Source organism: Desmodus rotundus, chromosome 8 (assembly GCF_022682495.2).
Source record: "Desmodus rotundus isolate HL8 chromosome 8, HLdesRot8A.1, whole genome shotgun sequence".
NCBI classification, from domain to species: Eukaryota; Metazoa; Chordata; class Mammalia; order Chiroptera; family Phyllostomidae; genus Desmodus; species Desmodus rotundus.
The window spans coordinates 120361357-120376826 of record NC_071394.1 but is presented as its reverse complement, the minus strand read 5'-3'; the positions used below and the strand labels follow the sequence as shown (position 1 = coordinate 120376826).

The following is a 15470-nucleotide window of genomic DNA, read 5'->3' as shown; positions in this document are numbered from 1 at the left end:
TACCTTGTCACAAAAAATTGGGAACACTGGCTCTGAATGCGTGGTCCTCCCGGCAGCAGCATCAGTCTCATCTGGGGCTCCAGGTTCTCATGCTCCAGCCCAGCCCTCCTGGGCCAGAGACCCTTGGGGAGGGGCCCAGGAAGCTGTGTTTCCAAGCTGCCAGGTGATTCTGACGCAGCTCAAGATTGAAGAGCCCAGGTCCAGGCCACCCGTCAGGCCTTGCATTACCCTCATCATTTTATGCCTTTTCTATGCTGAAACCCTGAGGGAAAAATAAAGGACCCTTGGATCCAGGGGCAGTGGAGTTCAGGGCCTGACTTTGGAGATTTGAGGGAAAAGCTCAGCGTAAGGGCTGGCTTAGGCTCTGAATTGCTTCCCCTGGAAGCCCCAGGACAGCATCCCATCTCCCTTCACTTGGTGGGGAATGCCCGCCTGTCTTCACCCCAGGGCTTAGCAAGTATCAGAATCTGTTTCCACGTGTATGTTTAAGCTTCCAGTGCAAAGAAGGAACTTGAATCAAGACTCAGTCCATGTCAGGCATCCCCAGGTAAGTTCCCTGCATTGTGGATGACAAGAATGGACATATGAATTGTGAGCATTAAGACATATCTTGATATTTTACAGTTTACTTAAGTAAATAGTGTGATGTTCTCACCTAAAGGCACTGGAAACTCACGAGTTAACAGGAGTTCTGAAGGTGAGGAGGCAATATTCTGCAAGCCTGGATTAATACCTGTTAGACAGGTCTCGGCTCTTTGGGTATTAAATCACCTAGTCCTCGAGAGCAGATCGAATCTCATCACAGACCAAATCCAAGGGCCGTGCATCAAACCTTGTGTTAAAAGTTCACTTGGACTTACACTGCTGCTTTAGCAGGGGTTCGAGGCCCCTGGGGCCCCTCTGCACAGGTGAGTACCTGCCTGACACTAGTCAGTAATCCGATTATGCAGGAACTCTAAGCCAGGCGATTTTTGTAGTTTGTCTTTAAATCTTTCTCAAAAATACTTCCAAAGTGACAGAGCCAAGAAATCTACTGCCTGGGCCGCATGTGGGTGCACAGATGTTTAATGAGTGAATGATGGGGGTTGGCGAAGTTTGGCAGACCAAGAGGAAAGGCAGTGATGACTAAGCCAGTGAGCTTTTATCCTGCCTCCGGTTTTGTACTGGTCCTTATACTGTGAGGTGATGTAGGGAGACTTTGAAGTTCACATTCCTGATTTCTTGACCTCATCCACAAGGATTCTGATTCTCTGGGTGTGGGCTGGGAGTCAGGAATCCATGGTTTGAACGAGTTCTCTCTGGATTCAGAAGCAGGAAGTAGCTGACTCAAACCATAAGGAATCGTGGTTTTTAAAAAAGAATTAAATTAAATTAAATTTTATTAATTTTATTTTAGACAGAAAGCAATTCAAAAAATTTAAAACTATGTTGGTTGTCTTTTAATTCATTTATGGGTTATTTTTTACTTTAGAGATATTTTTACTTTTTATTTAGAAATATGAGTCAATACTTTTTTAATGGTTTTGCTCTCCTGTTGTGGCGCTTTCCTCACTTTCAAGTTTAAAAATAGTCACCCATTTTTCTCCAGTTAATAACAATGTTATTATATATTACATAATTAATATAAAATTAAAGTATATGGTATATATGTTATGTAATATTATATATTAAAACTAATACTATTTACTTAAAAAAATTTAAGCCTTTAATGTACTCAAAATTTATTTTGCTATGAGGCCTAAAGAGTGAGCGATAAAATTTCTACTTTTAAATGTTTGTTTTTTTCAGCTGTTTTAGAAAATCTTCCATGTACATTAAGAAAAATGGAGCATAAACTCTGGCTGGTGTGGCTCAGTTGACTGAGCAAACCAAAAAAAAAGGGGCATATAATTATTTGTAAAACTGAGAATAAAACTTGTGATTATGTAGTTTTGAATCTATATATTTTTGTTTTCTGCATATGGGTCACATTCTGGCACTAGGATTCTAAAATCTCCAAGTCTGATTGTGTTTTGTTTATTGTCTTCTTGTATTTCTGTCAGTTTGCTCTCTGTGTTTTTGACCCTATGTTTTTGCATCTTTATGCTGAAAACTTCATTTTAATCAGCACACAATATCTTAATGGTTTGGAGCAGCGATTTTCAACCTTTTCATCTCACGGCACACATAAACTAATTACTAAAATTCTGCAGCACATGAAAAAATATATTTTTTGCTAGTCTGATTAAAAAATAGGTATAATTTTGATTCATTTACATGGGGCGCTATTGTTTTGTTGGCTGTTGTCAGTTTTTATTTTGACAGTCTTAAGGGGAAAAGGTCAGTGCCCCTGAATAAATAGTCAGGTTTTGCATGTTTTTAAAATTCTGGCAGCACGCCGGTTGAAAATTGCCGGTTTAGAGCCATGGGCTGTAATGCTAGACAGCCTGTTAAAATCGATCCCCACAATTTCCTCCCTGGAAGGTCTTGAGCGTGTGGCTAACCTTCCTGCACTCAAAGTTTTCACCTGTAGAAAGGGGTTAGGATCCCATCTACTTCCTGGGGCTGCCGGGAGGTGTCAGTGAGTTAATATGTGTGCGGCAGGAAATGCGTGACCCACAGACAGTAAATAGCAGCGATTCTTTTTATTAACGGTTCGGTTTATAATGATTCTGCTGTAGACGGGCCATGTCGAGGTTTCCTGGTACATTGAGATTTAACTTGTTGTATTGCATGCCTGCATATGTTGAATAATGGATCCAGTTCTTCTATAATGGGATATATTTGTCCATGGTTGATAGCGACTGTGTAGGGCCCCAGGGGCAATTTAGTGCCTTCTGGAGTGTTGGGATCTCTCTTGGCAGCTTGGGGTGGTGGTGGTGGCAGTGATGGTGGCGGCTATGGTGGAAGTCTCTGGTCACAGGACTGGGTAGTAGGTAGCGGAGAGGTGTAAGAAAGCCATTGCATTTATCCAGGCACTGCCACCCACCCCAGGAGTTGAAGGGTTCCAGACTTTAAAGCTTGGCTAGAATCAAAGTTGCCTGGAGGTGCTGTGCCTTAGAACCTGCTGTGTGGTTTCGATGGTAGGATCCAGCATCTTCCTCTCCAGGAAGTTTAGTTGTCATGAAAGAAATTCTGGAAGATTTAGCCTCCTCCTCCAAGCCAGGAACTCTTAAGGGTTTTGAGCGTGAACTCTCCTGCAGTGAGGAGACCGTAATGATCAAGGCGTCACGGGCCCACCTGAGATGCGTAGACACCCTCTGTTATGGAAACCAAGCAGCTCCAAGGAGGTGACTTTGGGGGTGGGGTACTTTAATATGCTGCTCTCTGATGATGAAGAGGGCTCAAGAAATGCTCAGCAGATGATATTAATTTTGAAGATTTAAGGTAAATTTAGGAAAATGCATCCACCACTTGATATATACTATGTTTCATTTGCTGATTTCCCCCCCTCAGTGTTTTTATTTTCTATCAGCAATAGATTGGAAGTTTTAGAAACATAGTGAGTCTAGATTTCAAACACGGTCAAGTCTCGAGTGGCCGTGGGCAGAATGGAACTGGAAAGCAGCCGAAGCTGCAAGAATCAGTATGCACAGTGCTGGAAAGAACCGCTCCTTGCCACCAGCTCTGCACCACGCCTCTGTGAGGGTCGCTGCCATTTTGGTGTGTTGGTGGGGTGGCGATTGGCATTCTGGAATAGTCAGGCAGTGAATAATTTAACCCAGAAGGAGGGTCTCAAGCTGAAGAAGGTCACTGTTGTCATTAGTCGGGACAAAGCAGGGTATGGAAGTCTGAGTCTGGGCCAAGTCCAGTGGGTTCCAGCCGTTTGGAGCAGATGCTTCTCAGAAGATGGAGTACCTGGGGAAGGTGAGGTGGATGCCCGGAGGAGGCTGAGGTTCTCACTCTTTCACATGGGGCGGGGGTGGGCCTGGTAGGCAGGGCTCTGATGGCTTTGGTCCTCTGTCTGATGTGGAGATGAGGAACTGAGCCTCATGGGGACAGGAAGAGTCCCGACGTGTTCTTGGAAATAACAGGAGCACGGGTGGGAAAGGTGTTCTGCTCTGTCTTCCAGGAGGGGGTGATACCTTCCTGTTCTCAGGCCCTTTACTCTTGTCATTTTAATTTTCACTTTTAAATTTAGGTGAAATGATTTAGCTTTTGGTCAGGAGCAGCAGTGTCTAGCAACAGCTCTTCTTCAAAAGATTAATTTCACTGCATTTTTTTCTGTAATTTTCTTGTAATTTGGTTGTAACTTCCCATCATCATGAATGAGCTTCTTCCCCAAGGCTTCCCTGCCACCCCCCATTCTTTCCCTTTGTGTCGCTGCTCCTCCTGGGAGTTTGGCCCATGGCAGAGGGTGCGCTCTCAGGCCCCGCTCCTCTCCCCCACCAGAGTACCAACGTATGTTGTAGCTTTCAGATCCTGAAGCTTTATCAGGCAGATGGGGAGCATTAAAAGGCCACAAGTGTAGACAAATGACCCTCAGAGATGCAAGTGTTGGAAGCAGAGATAGGTAAGGGTGCTGCTTTGTGTGTGTGGAAGATCATGTGTAAGTGAGTGTGGATGTGTGTGAGTGTGTATACAGTGAGTGGATGTGGGCGTAGGAGTGTGAGCACATCGGAGCATGAGTATGTCTGTGAGTGTCTGTGGGTATTGGTATGAATGTATGTGTGTGTGAGTGTGTATATGCACTTGTGTGTTCTTTCTAGAGGGGTGGGGCTTGTCTGAAGGATGGTGGTAGGCAATGGCTTGTCCTCAGCCCTTCCAAGGAAGGGGCTTGCCATTTGCCTTGGCTCCCGGCTTTGGAATCAGGCAAGGGTGCCACCAAGAAGCTGGCATCAAGTGTGGCACGAAGGTGGCTTTCTTTGTGAGTTTGATTTCTCTTCTTACTGGCTCCTTTCTCTCTCCAGCACGTTCCTTGGTTTTGTTAACATAGCGAAGAAAATATGCCCTTTGTATACTAATAAGTTCACATCAGTCAGGTTGCATACTGTAGCTCAACACTACAAAGGACACGCTGAAATTAGGCTTGTCTTACTTGTTTCTCTAAAAGGAAGGCCCTTTAAGAATGTTTCAGGATTTTGTCAGGCAATTTCCCTTGGTTTAATGAAGCCTAATCTAGAAATATGGTTCACTTTCCCATTTAGCATGAAAGCTGTGACTTTCAGATATAGCTGCAAGCTCCCGACAGCAGTGCCTGCCAGAGCCGTGACCCGGCAGGGAACCGAATGTAATTTGTTTCCTCCCGGGGGATGTGACCAGCAGAAATTGCCCTCCTTAATGCCGTATGGACAGTTCTTACCATACGTGACACAAGCTAACTTGACTTTCACAGGCCATCCTGAAAGAACACCGTGCTTGATTTGTTGCGATTTTTAATCAGTCTCCTGTTGCTCTCTCCAAATACAGTTTTTAACTGTCTTCAGAAAGGGAGTAAATTATTGATCTTCCTTAGTGCACGTGATTGAAATGTGTGCATTTGCATTTAAACTATTTGAGGGAGTAGTGGAAATACGGTTTTTTTTTCCCCCATCTGAGGCAGGAGGGTCGAATTGAGATGTCAGCTGGAAATAGGTAATGTGAAAAATCATTAGTATGTCCCCATATCCTGCATAATGTGACATCAATTGGTTATTCTGTCATCCTTATTGGAAAAATAACAGTAGTATTCAATTCATTTCTTTGTCCCAGCTTCTAAGTAATGTCCTTTGCAAATATATGGGCAGTCATTTGAACAGGGTGCATGTGAGAGCTGCCTCTAGGAGAGAGGAAGGCTGACAGATTCCTACAAGATGAGCTGATAGAGGCACTAGGGAGAAAGGTGTTGATAAGCCCTTCCTCCCTTCCCTTCCCTTGAAGCCCATTCAGGTATCCCCTTCTTTCTCTGCCCCCACCTGTGTTAAGGTGGTGGGGGAGGCCATCACTCTGTGGGGTGGGGGCTGGGGGCCACACCAAGTACAATAGTTGGAGCCAAGTTTCCTTCCTACACGTGTAAGGATTATAGCTGTGACTTTCCAGGAGCAGTATCTGCACAGGTACGGTCACAGTGGGTCACGGTGGGTCACAGTGACTTTAAATGTAGGTCAGGTTGGAAACATTTACTCCTAAAGAGAAGGCAGGGTCAGCACTTAAAAAACTTGACCTCACTCTTCTCTCGTTGAAGGACTTTGGTTTTTGTCCCACGTAAAGGAGTAAGAGCAAATCATAAGAGGAAGGGTCTGAAAATAAAAGTTAAAAAGATTTTGGGTGGATTCGTGAGGCTAGCTGCTGGAACAGGTCTTGGTCTTAGTGGCCGCGTGAAACAGAACTTTGGTTCTTATTCATGTGGTGTGAGGTGGGTGTTCCTCAGCAGGTGACACTTTTTGGGGTGATTCGGGGACACGGGCACCTTCCTTTTTGTGCCTGTCATAGCTGTGGTGGGGGTCTCAAGTTGCCCTGTGGATGATCTCCGTTCCACTGCGGGTGTGCAAGTGTGTGTGAGCAAGTGGGTGTGCATGTCTGCCTGTGTGTCACGGCCCGGCCTGCATTACTCCTGTTCACACTCTGTCGGCTAAAGCTTGGTTGGGTGGCCATGTCCTAACTGCAAGGGAAGCAGCACCTACAGGGCTGGGAGACAGGAGGTTTACAGTTGTAAGCACTGGAAACAGTTTATTCTTGTATTGTTTATTAACTATTGTATTATTTTCCACACGAACACCTGTAAACCTACGTTTGCCCCGCCCTGTGTGTTCTGCCTGTGTCTCCTGGCAGCTGAGTGCAGGGATTTGGCGATGACCCCTAGGGTAGGCCGGTACTTCTCAGACTCAGAGCTGCCTCAGAGTCCCCTGGGTTAGAACCCAGCTTCCGGGGCCCCTTTCTCAGTTTCCGATCCTGCAGGTTTTGGGCAGGCCCCAGAACTGACATTTCTAACAAGCTCCCAGGCGGCGTTGGTCCTGCTGGCTGAATCACACTTTGAATAGTCCTGGTTGATGTCTGACTCATTTTTGTCTTGATGTATTCGTGCTAATGGTGAAAACCAGAAGTACATCTTTATTATGGTGACTCAACAGATAGGAGGGAAAGAAAGGGGTAGAATAGATAGTTTTGGCCAGGCCGTTTGGAATGTTCAAAATAATAAAGGCGGGAGATTTCTTAAGGAAATTGGGGTTTAGGAGGCTGGGGCCCTGGGCAGGCAGGTGCTAATGAGGTGGCTGCACCTTGCTCTGTGGGAGGGGCCTCTGTGGCCAGGAAAGGAGCTTTCAGCTCTGCTAGTTCCATGGAGCAGGAAGGTTTGGGGAAGAAAGTAGCTAAGTAGGTACGGGAGAGGTGGCATGGAGAAAGGGACAAGGGAGGACTTCCACGGGAAGCAGAGGCGAGTTGGTGGTTGCTGCAGCGGACAGGGGCTAGGCCTCGCACACAGACCAGCGGAGCTGGGGTTTCACGTTCAAGTCTGAGGAGATGTGTAAAGTGGGGATAACGGGGCACCTGTTAGGTTGCTGTGTGAGTGAATTAGGTCAGTGATTTCTAAACTGTCTTGGTTCCTGGTGCTTATAGGTTAAAAAAAATTCTGCAGTTTTATTAAAGAGCTTAGCTCCAAACAACTTCATACAGATTTATGTCCTAACAACTCAGTCCCAACACCATAAACAAAACACAGAACTATGTTTTGATTTCTTTGCTAGATAACCAGTTACTCATTGATGGATGGGCGCACCTGTGGGGGCTGCGCAGCTTCCAAACCTCAGAACCATGTGGGGCGCCGTTGCCCTCTCTTCCTGTCCCATGTGGATGTTGGCTTGCCCCCCGGAACTTACTGAGAACCCAGCTTTGCAATGAAACAAAGTCATTGTAAGGGTGTAGTGCAATCTAATGTCCAGACCGTGAACCCCACCGGAGTTAGTGGTGAGCATGGTAGTGACCTACACCGAGGATCGCTGTGTCTCCCTCAAACGTAAAATGTTCTGCAGCGCTCTGTGAGTTCACGGTAGTGAGTGACTTCCAGGAACTTTGGTGCACGGGTTGGAAATTGTGGAGTTTAGTAGTTTTTTCCCCCATTCATTCATTCATAAATGTTAACTGAGATCAGTGACGTGGCAGATGCTGTGCTGGGCACCGGGGTAGGGGCACTGTTCCCCTCCAAGCAGTGTAGAGTCTGTCAAGGAAACTAGACACTGCGTCAGATAATCCTGCAGGTGGAGACTCCTGTTGGGGCCACAGCCAGGGAGGATCATTTTAAGGTGCAGTGAGGCCTTGGGGGATGGATACTGACCTGGTCAGGAGAAACTTTCTCAAGTCAGGGGCACTGGAGTCGCTCCTGCAGGCTGAGAAGCGAACATAGCGAAAAGGGAAGGAACTGTATTCTAGGCTTTGGGGGTGGGGATAGCTTTCTGGGCAGGTGTTTCTCAAGCCGTGCCTTAGGACTTGCTGTTGCCCCTCCCCCTCGGTTGCATTGTGATTGCTTCCTGACTAGCGTGTAGCTTGTGTGTGCCACGTGTGCTGGGCAGCTTCGTGACTAGCATGTAGCCTGTGTGTGCCACGTGTGCTGGGCAGCATCTGAACCGTTTGAGACTAACCCACCAATCATGCAGCTGGATGTTGAAGCAAAAGCCAGATGGCAGGGAAAGTGTCAAAAGTCCCTTGTGGACTGGTGCCAGTTTGGGAACTGTCAACGTTTGTGGACCACACTTTGAGTACCTGCTCCAGACAGGGGGCACAGTGTGAGCAAAGGTCCTGTGGTGGGAGTCAGCTGGTAACTAGGAAGGAGGAGCAGAAAGTGAGAAGTGGGAAAAGTTAGGGGCTGTGCGAGGCATCTAGGCCGCAGAAGAAACTTTTAAAGACAGTTCTGTCCTGGTGGAGAAGGGGGAGGTGTCCTAACTACTTCCGAGGGGGTAGATTGAGAGTATACAGACCCCAGGTATTTGGCTACAAAGATTTATTGGAGTAATTTAGGGAACTTGTAGTTGCCCGTTTTTTTTGTTTTTGTGTGTTTTTGTTTTGTTTTTTTGTTACCCTAGATGTGGAGCCCAATGGCATTGCCCCTCCCAGAGTGGAGGAAATTCTCATCTGTTTGTATGAAAAACGATAGCTAGAAGGGGCCCCATGGAGTGTGCCCAGGTGGCTGTATAAGCACCTCCAGTTCCCTGCCAGGTACCCTCAAGGAGCTGGGCCCCTCATGGCAACCATGTTCCTGGCTGGGAAGTTCAAGGCCCAGCTTGCAGCTACCAGGGTGTAAAAGGGCCTCTTGTAGAGGTGTGGCGAGTTCCAGCTGTTCCTGTGAAGTCATAGGGAGCATGCTAACAGCCTGTGTCGCAGTGCATCCGCTGTTCTGAGGTTTATTGTGGTATCTGTGGGCACCAGGCAAAGTGGTGGGCATTGCATCAAGCCCTGGATGGACCTGGCTCTTTTCTGCAGTGCCCGTCACAGGCTCCATTCTGACTCAGGAATCAAGTGCTCTTTCCTGCCTCGGGCTGATCTCTGAGGGCACCTGGTGAGGACATTCGGTTTCCAGCTTCCTGGATTTGGAGCTTTGATGTCAATTGAAGGATCCCTTTCCTTTTCTTCCTTGCCGTGAGCAATGGGCTGGGGGAGAAAAGTGATGCACTGCGGTTTCTCTGCACAGGTACTTCGTGCTGGACTTTGAGGCTGGCATCCTGCAGTATTTTGTGAATGAGCAGAGCAAGCAGCAGAAGCCTCGAGGAGCCCTGTCTCTATCTGGAGCCATCGTGTCCCTGAGCGACGAAGCTCCCCACATGCTGGTGGTGTATTCCGCTAACGGAGAGATGTATAAACTGAGAGGTACGGTCTTCTGCTGCTACCTTTTCAGACAGGCCTCGTGGGCTACAGGATTCGTAGTTACCATGGTGATGGCTCTCTTGTTGGATGTTGTTAAAAAAATCATCTTTAACAATTTGCTATGTTTGATGACTTTGTCGTGACACAGTTGCTGCCTCTTTTACCCCAAGGGTGGGAGATGGCCTGACATTAGGAATGGCTTGTTCTAATTGAGGAATTAAGAACAAAGGGAAGGTGAGTGATTGCAAAGCCAGCTGAGCCCTAGGACTGGGGCAGATTTCCCCTATTAGCTCAGTGTGTATTTCCTTTGACCTTATAGTGCGAATCTGCACTATGTTGTCCTGTGGGCGCTTTGGGCTATAAGGACAAAGCAAGCCTTTTAAGGACCATCATGTCCTCCTCCCCCGAAGTTTCTCGAGAACCATCTCTTAGTAAAGGGCCCCTCACTTATATTTTATTTAATCTGCTGTGAGCCTGGTGAAAGACCAACTGGTGTTGTGTTAATCTCCTGTCGTGTGCTTTCTCCCTGTCTCTGTGCTTCTTGAAAACTGACGAGTGCCCCGCATCCTGATCAGTGAGCAGGGCTCCAGAGAGTCCCGGGTTGGGCCATCACTGTCGGTCCTGCCGGCTCCTCCCCCAAGCCACATGCATCTCACAGCCTCTTCAGGAATGCCAGATTTGACTGTAGCAGCATAATTTGATTGCTAGATCATTCTTCCAGTGTTCTGTTACAGCTGCATTGCCAGAAAAACAGTCCGTTTTCTTCTAATGAAGTAACTAAACACAACAACAAAAGCCAACAAAAATCTAAAAGTACACACACACACACACACACACACACACACAGAGTCAGTGTTACTTATTAAGATCGGAGGCCAAGTAGTATGTATTAAGCATTGGGAGGTAGTTGGTAATTGTGCATTCTTATGACATTTTTCTCTGCCCAAATAAAGGCTAAGTACAAAGAAAAGGCCTCTTGTTATTCCTCCTTGACCCCAGGAACTGACCTGGACAGGTCACCTCTGCAAAGCCTGGCAGAGGGCCTTGATTGCTTGCCTCTCAGTCTGCTTCACTGCCCCGCCTCCAAGTTTCTTCCCAAGGGATGGCATAAGCTAGTGTTTCTTTATTATCTATGCAGAAATCATCTTTCAGAATCCATAAAATAATCCAGAAGCCTGTGACATAAAAATGTCTGTAGTTGAAGAAGGAAGTTTTTCAGTTTTGGGGAAATGTGCTAAGATTCATGTTCTTTTTTGAGATTCATGCAGTGTGCTTTCAGCTGGCTAGATTTATATGGTCCTTGGTTTTGCTTTGCTGTTTATTGCTTAATAAATTGTTAGAGCAGAAATAATAGCAGGGGGAAGACTTAATGTCACTTCCTCCCTCCCCCTGCCTGTGGTTTATAAAATGACACAAACCCATACAGAAGAGAAAAATCCAGCAAAGGTGACAATTGAGCCGTCTCATTTTGCCTTTGAGTTATTATTCTCTGGGTTATTAAGCCCCGGGATGGTTGTTTTTTAAGGGTAGTTTTAATTGCAAATATAAAAGTTTTATTATCTGCATGAAATTATCACAAAAGCTAAATGAACTTAAACTTGGCAACTACAGAAAAGCAGGGTACGTTTCTGCATCTCTGTGGCTGGCTCTTGGCCCGTCCCGCAAGGATCTGGGAGTCTGTTTCATTTCCCATCCCACCTACACAGAGAGTTCAATCTTCATGTCATTGGATGCACAGCTTTTGGGAATGTTTTTAGTGCTGCGCCTTTGGACAGTTCCGTCACACATGACGGTTAATTCTTCACATTTCCTAAGAAACAAAGGCTCTGGTTTTTGCAAACTCCTTTGTGTTTGGAAGTTAAGTTCACCTGGTATTAACGCCGGTCCACAACTCTAGATTTCTTCACCTGCAAGATCAAGCTGAAGGTTGGGTTTTAATGCCAAATGGCACTTAACACCCATTTTGGTAAACAGTTATTTCTAGGGGAATGTTCTGTTTTCTGCATCGTCGACATTTATGCAGTTAATATTATGTTAAAATATTTATGTAGTTAATTGTTCACTTAAATTGAATATTTAAATTTTATTAGAACACATTACGTATCCATAATATTTTAAGGAAATAGTTTTATGGACTTGGTGGGGGTGGCTGTTGACAAAAGGCTATGATGGTGCCGGTGACTTGAGTTACTGTCTCTTTGGGGGAAACCTGAGGGTCTCTAAGGCAGCATTTGGTCTCTTGTTCTGACCCATCCTAATAGGAATCCTTGAGAGCACATATTAAAGTGGTAATTCAACTGGATGCTCATTTTGTAGAAGCTAATAACTCCACGGTACAACCCTGGTAGATCACAGAGGCCGCGGAAAGTGTCCTTTGGTCCTCCTGTTAGCCGCATGTGGCAGAGGCATTTAAAAATAATCATGGTTTCCCTTCTGTGCTGCCTTGTTAAAGAAGCAGAAATGACTTTTTCAGAGAAGGTTTAAAAATGGCAAAATTGTTCTTATAACAGATATTTCAGAATACATTTTTAATGTGGCTTAAGAGGGAATTTTCTGTTGAGATTTAGTGTAATTGGGTTTTTTTTTTTTTTTTTTTGGCATAAGTACAGGCTACTTGAGAATATCGAGATCTGTATTTGCTTTTCCTTCCTTCTCCCTCTACTCCTCACTCCCTTCGCCGCCACCCCCCCCACCCCTGCACCTTTAGGTGGGTATAGAAATAGGTTGGATGTGTTTTGGAACAGTCTCTGTAAGTGTTTCTTTCTCTATTTTAGCTGCTGATGCAAAAGAGAGACAGTTTTGGGTGACTCAGCTTCGCGCTTGTGCCAAATATCACATGGAAACGAATTCTAAGGTGAGTAACCGCGGGGACGCAAGGAGGCTTTCCAATACCTTGGAAGGTGACCCTTTAGCCCGAGTATCAGTTTCTTTGGGGAAGCTGTTTTTCATGTTATTTTTAAAAGTTATACACCGTAGTGGAATTCATGCTTGTCCCACTACATGAACATTTAAGCCAGGAGAACAGTGGTAAGATTTGCTTGCGGGTAGGAGGAGGAGGCAAGCAGGCACTTTCTTGGAACTGATTCTGCAAAGACACTTCGATTGCTTTCTGTGTTGTCAATTTGGGCAGCTGTTAATTGGTCTGTTGCGAAGCTGGCGTGGATGATTTCATTGCATGGAGCCAGAGTAGTCAGATTTACTGTTCACGAGGACTCGTTGTTGCTGACCCTTAAATAAAACCTAGACCCCCAAATTGATTAAGTACTCAGCCAGGCGCTTTGGCATTCTAAGTGCGTAAAAACGTAAAAACGTTCTCGGGTAATTTGGCATCCAAGTGTGAATTATTTTCTCCTCAGGACTCGGGATGAGATCCTGGATCAGATATGAGGGAGATAGGAGGTTGGCATTCTCATGGATTATTCAAAGGATTTCCAGTCATTAAAATACAGGAAATCACTGCAAAAATGAATTGATTCAGGGCAATAAATATTAATTTTAATGTTCAAAGGCCTACCCCTTTTATGGCATTAGTTTAGATTTATTTAGTATAAATAAATTACAGGTTTTTTCCATATTCTGTGCATCAGCTAGAAAGAGCCACACTGGAAATTTCTGACGACTCCTTTTACTGTAACCTGCCTCCTGTCTTGCTTGAGGCCCTGGGAGACGTCTTGCTTAGTTCAGACCTCCCTGTTCTGCCTCCAAATGCAACCTGAAATCATTTCTTCACTGGGTTTTATTCATTTTTTTCTTTCTAGAGACATTTCTTTTCCTTGATTTGCTTACTCTCAGCCTAATACCCCTCTTGACTTGCCCCAAGTGGAATCTGGGGAGTCATAGGACTCTACTTCTAAAGCTTTTTTCCCCCCTCTGATGTCCTTTATTTTCCAGGAATTGTAGTAGGAGTTGTGGAGATTTATTTCATCAGTATGTTATAAATATGTAGGTGGGGAAGTTAAAAATGTTTATATGTATCTTTTTACTTTTTATAAAACAGAAAGGGATGAAATAAGAAGAACATATTCCCACCATGGCCATGTATGGTCATTAGAGATAATTGCTCTTAATTGATCTGCTATGTCATTCTAGTAAGTTAAGGTGTGTACGTGTGTATGTGTGTATATATATCTATGTGTATGTGAGTGTGTGTGTGTATATATGTGTATATTTGTGTGTGTATATGTATCTATGTCTATTTGTAAATACAAATGGGATCACATTATGTATACTGTTTTTTCTCATCCCCCCCCCCCCCCCCCCCCGCCACTTACTAACATATTTTGGAGATTCTTTCCCTATCAGAGGTATGGATCCCCATCCCACTCACTTTGCTTGTCAGTGCCCCACTGGTGACACACAGGGTTTTTTGTTGTTGTGCATAATGCTCTAATGTAAACATATTTTTGTATCTCTGTGTGTGTGTGTGAATTATATGAATTTATAGCAGTGGAATTGTTGGGTCATGAAATGTCTTGTACATTTTTATAGATATTGCTGAATTGTCCGCTACAAAAGTTGTCCTAGTTGGCACTCCCATCGGTTATGGGTCTCCCCCTACAACTGTGGCTCCTACTAACATTTAGTTTTTGATAGTCTCTCAGGTAAACAGTGGGTCCCCTGTTACTTTCATGTTCACTTCCAGAGTCATGCCTGGGGCCGAGTATGTTTTCGAATGTTTCTCGGCCACCTGTGTTTCTTTATGTGGACCGCCAGTTTGTATTTCTTCACCCAGTTTTCCACTGAGTGCATCCTTCCTTTTTGAGCGGCGGTAGCTGTGTGCGTATTAAGTGTATTTGACCTTGGACTGTCGTTTTTGGACTGCAGATGTTTTCTCCTAGTAGGTCATTTGTATTTTGACTTTGAATACGTAGTTTTGCTATGCAGAATATTTAATTTTTTGTGGGCAAAGTTATTTTTATTTTTAGCTTTTGGTTTTACATCATGTAGAAAGGGGCTTCTCTGCTCAAAATTATGGAAACATTCTTCCAGTGAATTTATATTGGGTTGGCTAAAATGTCTGTTTAGTTTTTTCCATATGGTGGCTCTAGTAGTGCAGAAGCCAATAGTGGGAGCTAGCCGACATACTCAAAATATCCAAATCAGTAAAGTTACTGGTGAAAATGAGAAATGTGTCTTGTTTTACTGAAAAAACTAAACAGATCTTTTGGCCAAGCCAGTATTTTATCACGTTTAATTCATTGATTCATCTGGAATTTATATTGAGTGTCAAAATTCGGGTAGGGGGCAACCAATTTTAGTGCATTGGTGTTTTGATGAATCACTGGGGACAAGGGAAGAAAAAGATACCCACCCTAATGTTAGTAAGAAACAGACGCATTTAAAGAAACAGGATTTGAAGATTCTCTGGAGGAGAATTTGATTTCCTGATGCATTCTCTGGGTAGTTTCAAGAATATGATTAATCCATAATATTAGAACCAAAATAAGCAACAGTTTAGCTATAGGATTCCTTCTTGGAGACCTGGAGGTTAAGATTGCTCCCACCGCTCATTTATAGCGTAGTTATCGTGATCAATTAGGGAATAATACTTTTAAAATTGTGAACAGACCTTTATTCAGCAGACGCATTCTGAAGTCCAAGGCTGGTTAGGCAGAAGTTAGTAGTGAAAAATGAAGTGAGGCTTGAAGTGAGTATAAACCTGATCTCCAGGTAACTGTAGGATGGCTGCTTGCTTCGCATCATCGTCATTAGGAATTTAT

At 44.6% G+C, this 15470-nt stretch overlaps 1 protein-coding gene across 2 annotated transcripts in view; it reads left to right on the top strand.

Annotated features, from left to right (window-relative positions):
- The window catches only part of OSBPL10 (oxysterol binding protein like 10), a 236330-nt gene that overhangs the window by 78446 nt on the left and 142414 nt on the right, over positions 1–15470 (top strand). For both annotated transcript variants that reach the window (XM_053929549.1, XM_053929548.2), the window contains exons 2-3: positions 9578–9753; positions 12525–12604. In XM_053929549.1, coding sequence (XP_053785524.1) covers positions 9578–9753; positions 12525–12604 — 256 coding nt within the window. The remainder of the gene's footprint in view (positions 1–9577; positions 9754–12524; positions 12605–15470) is intronic.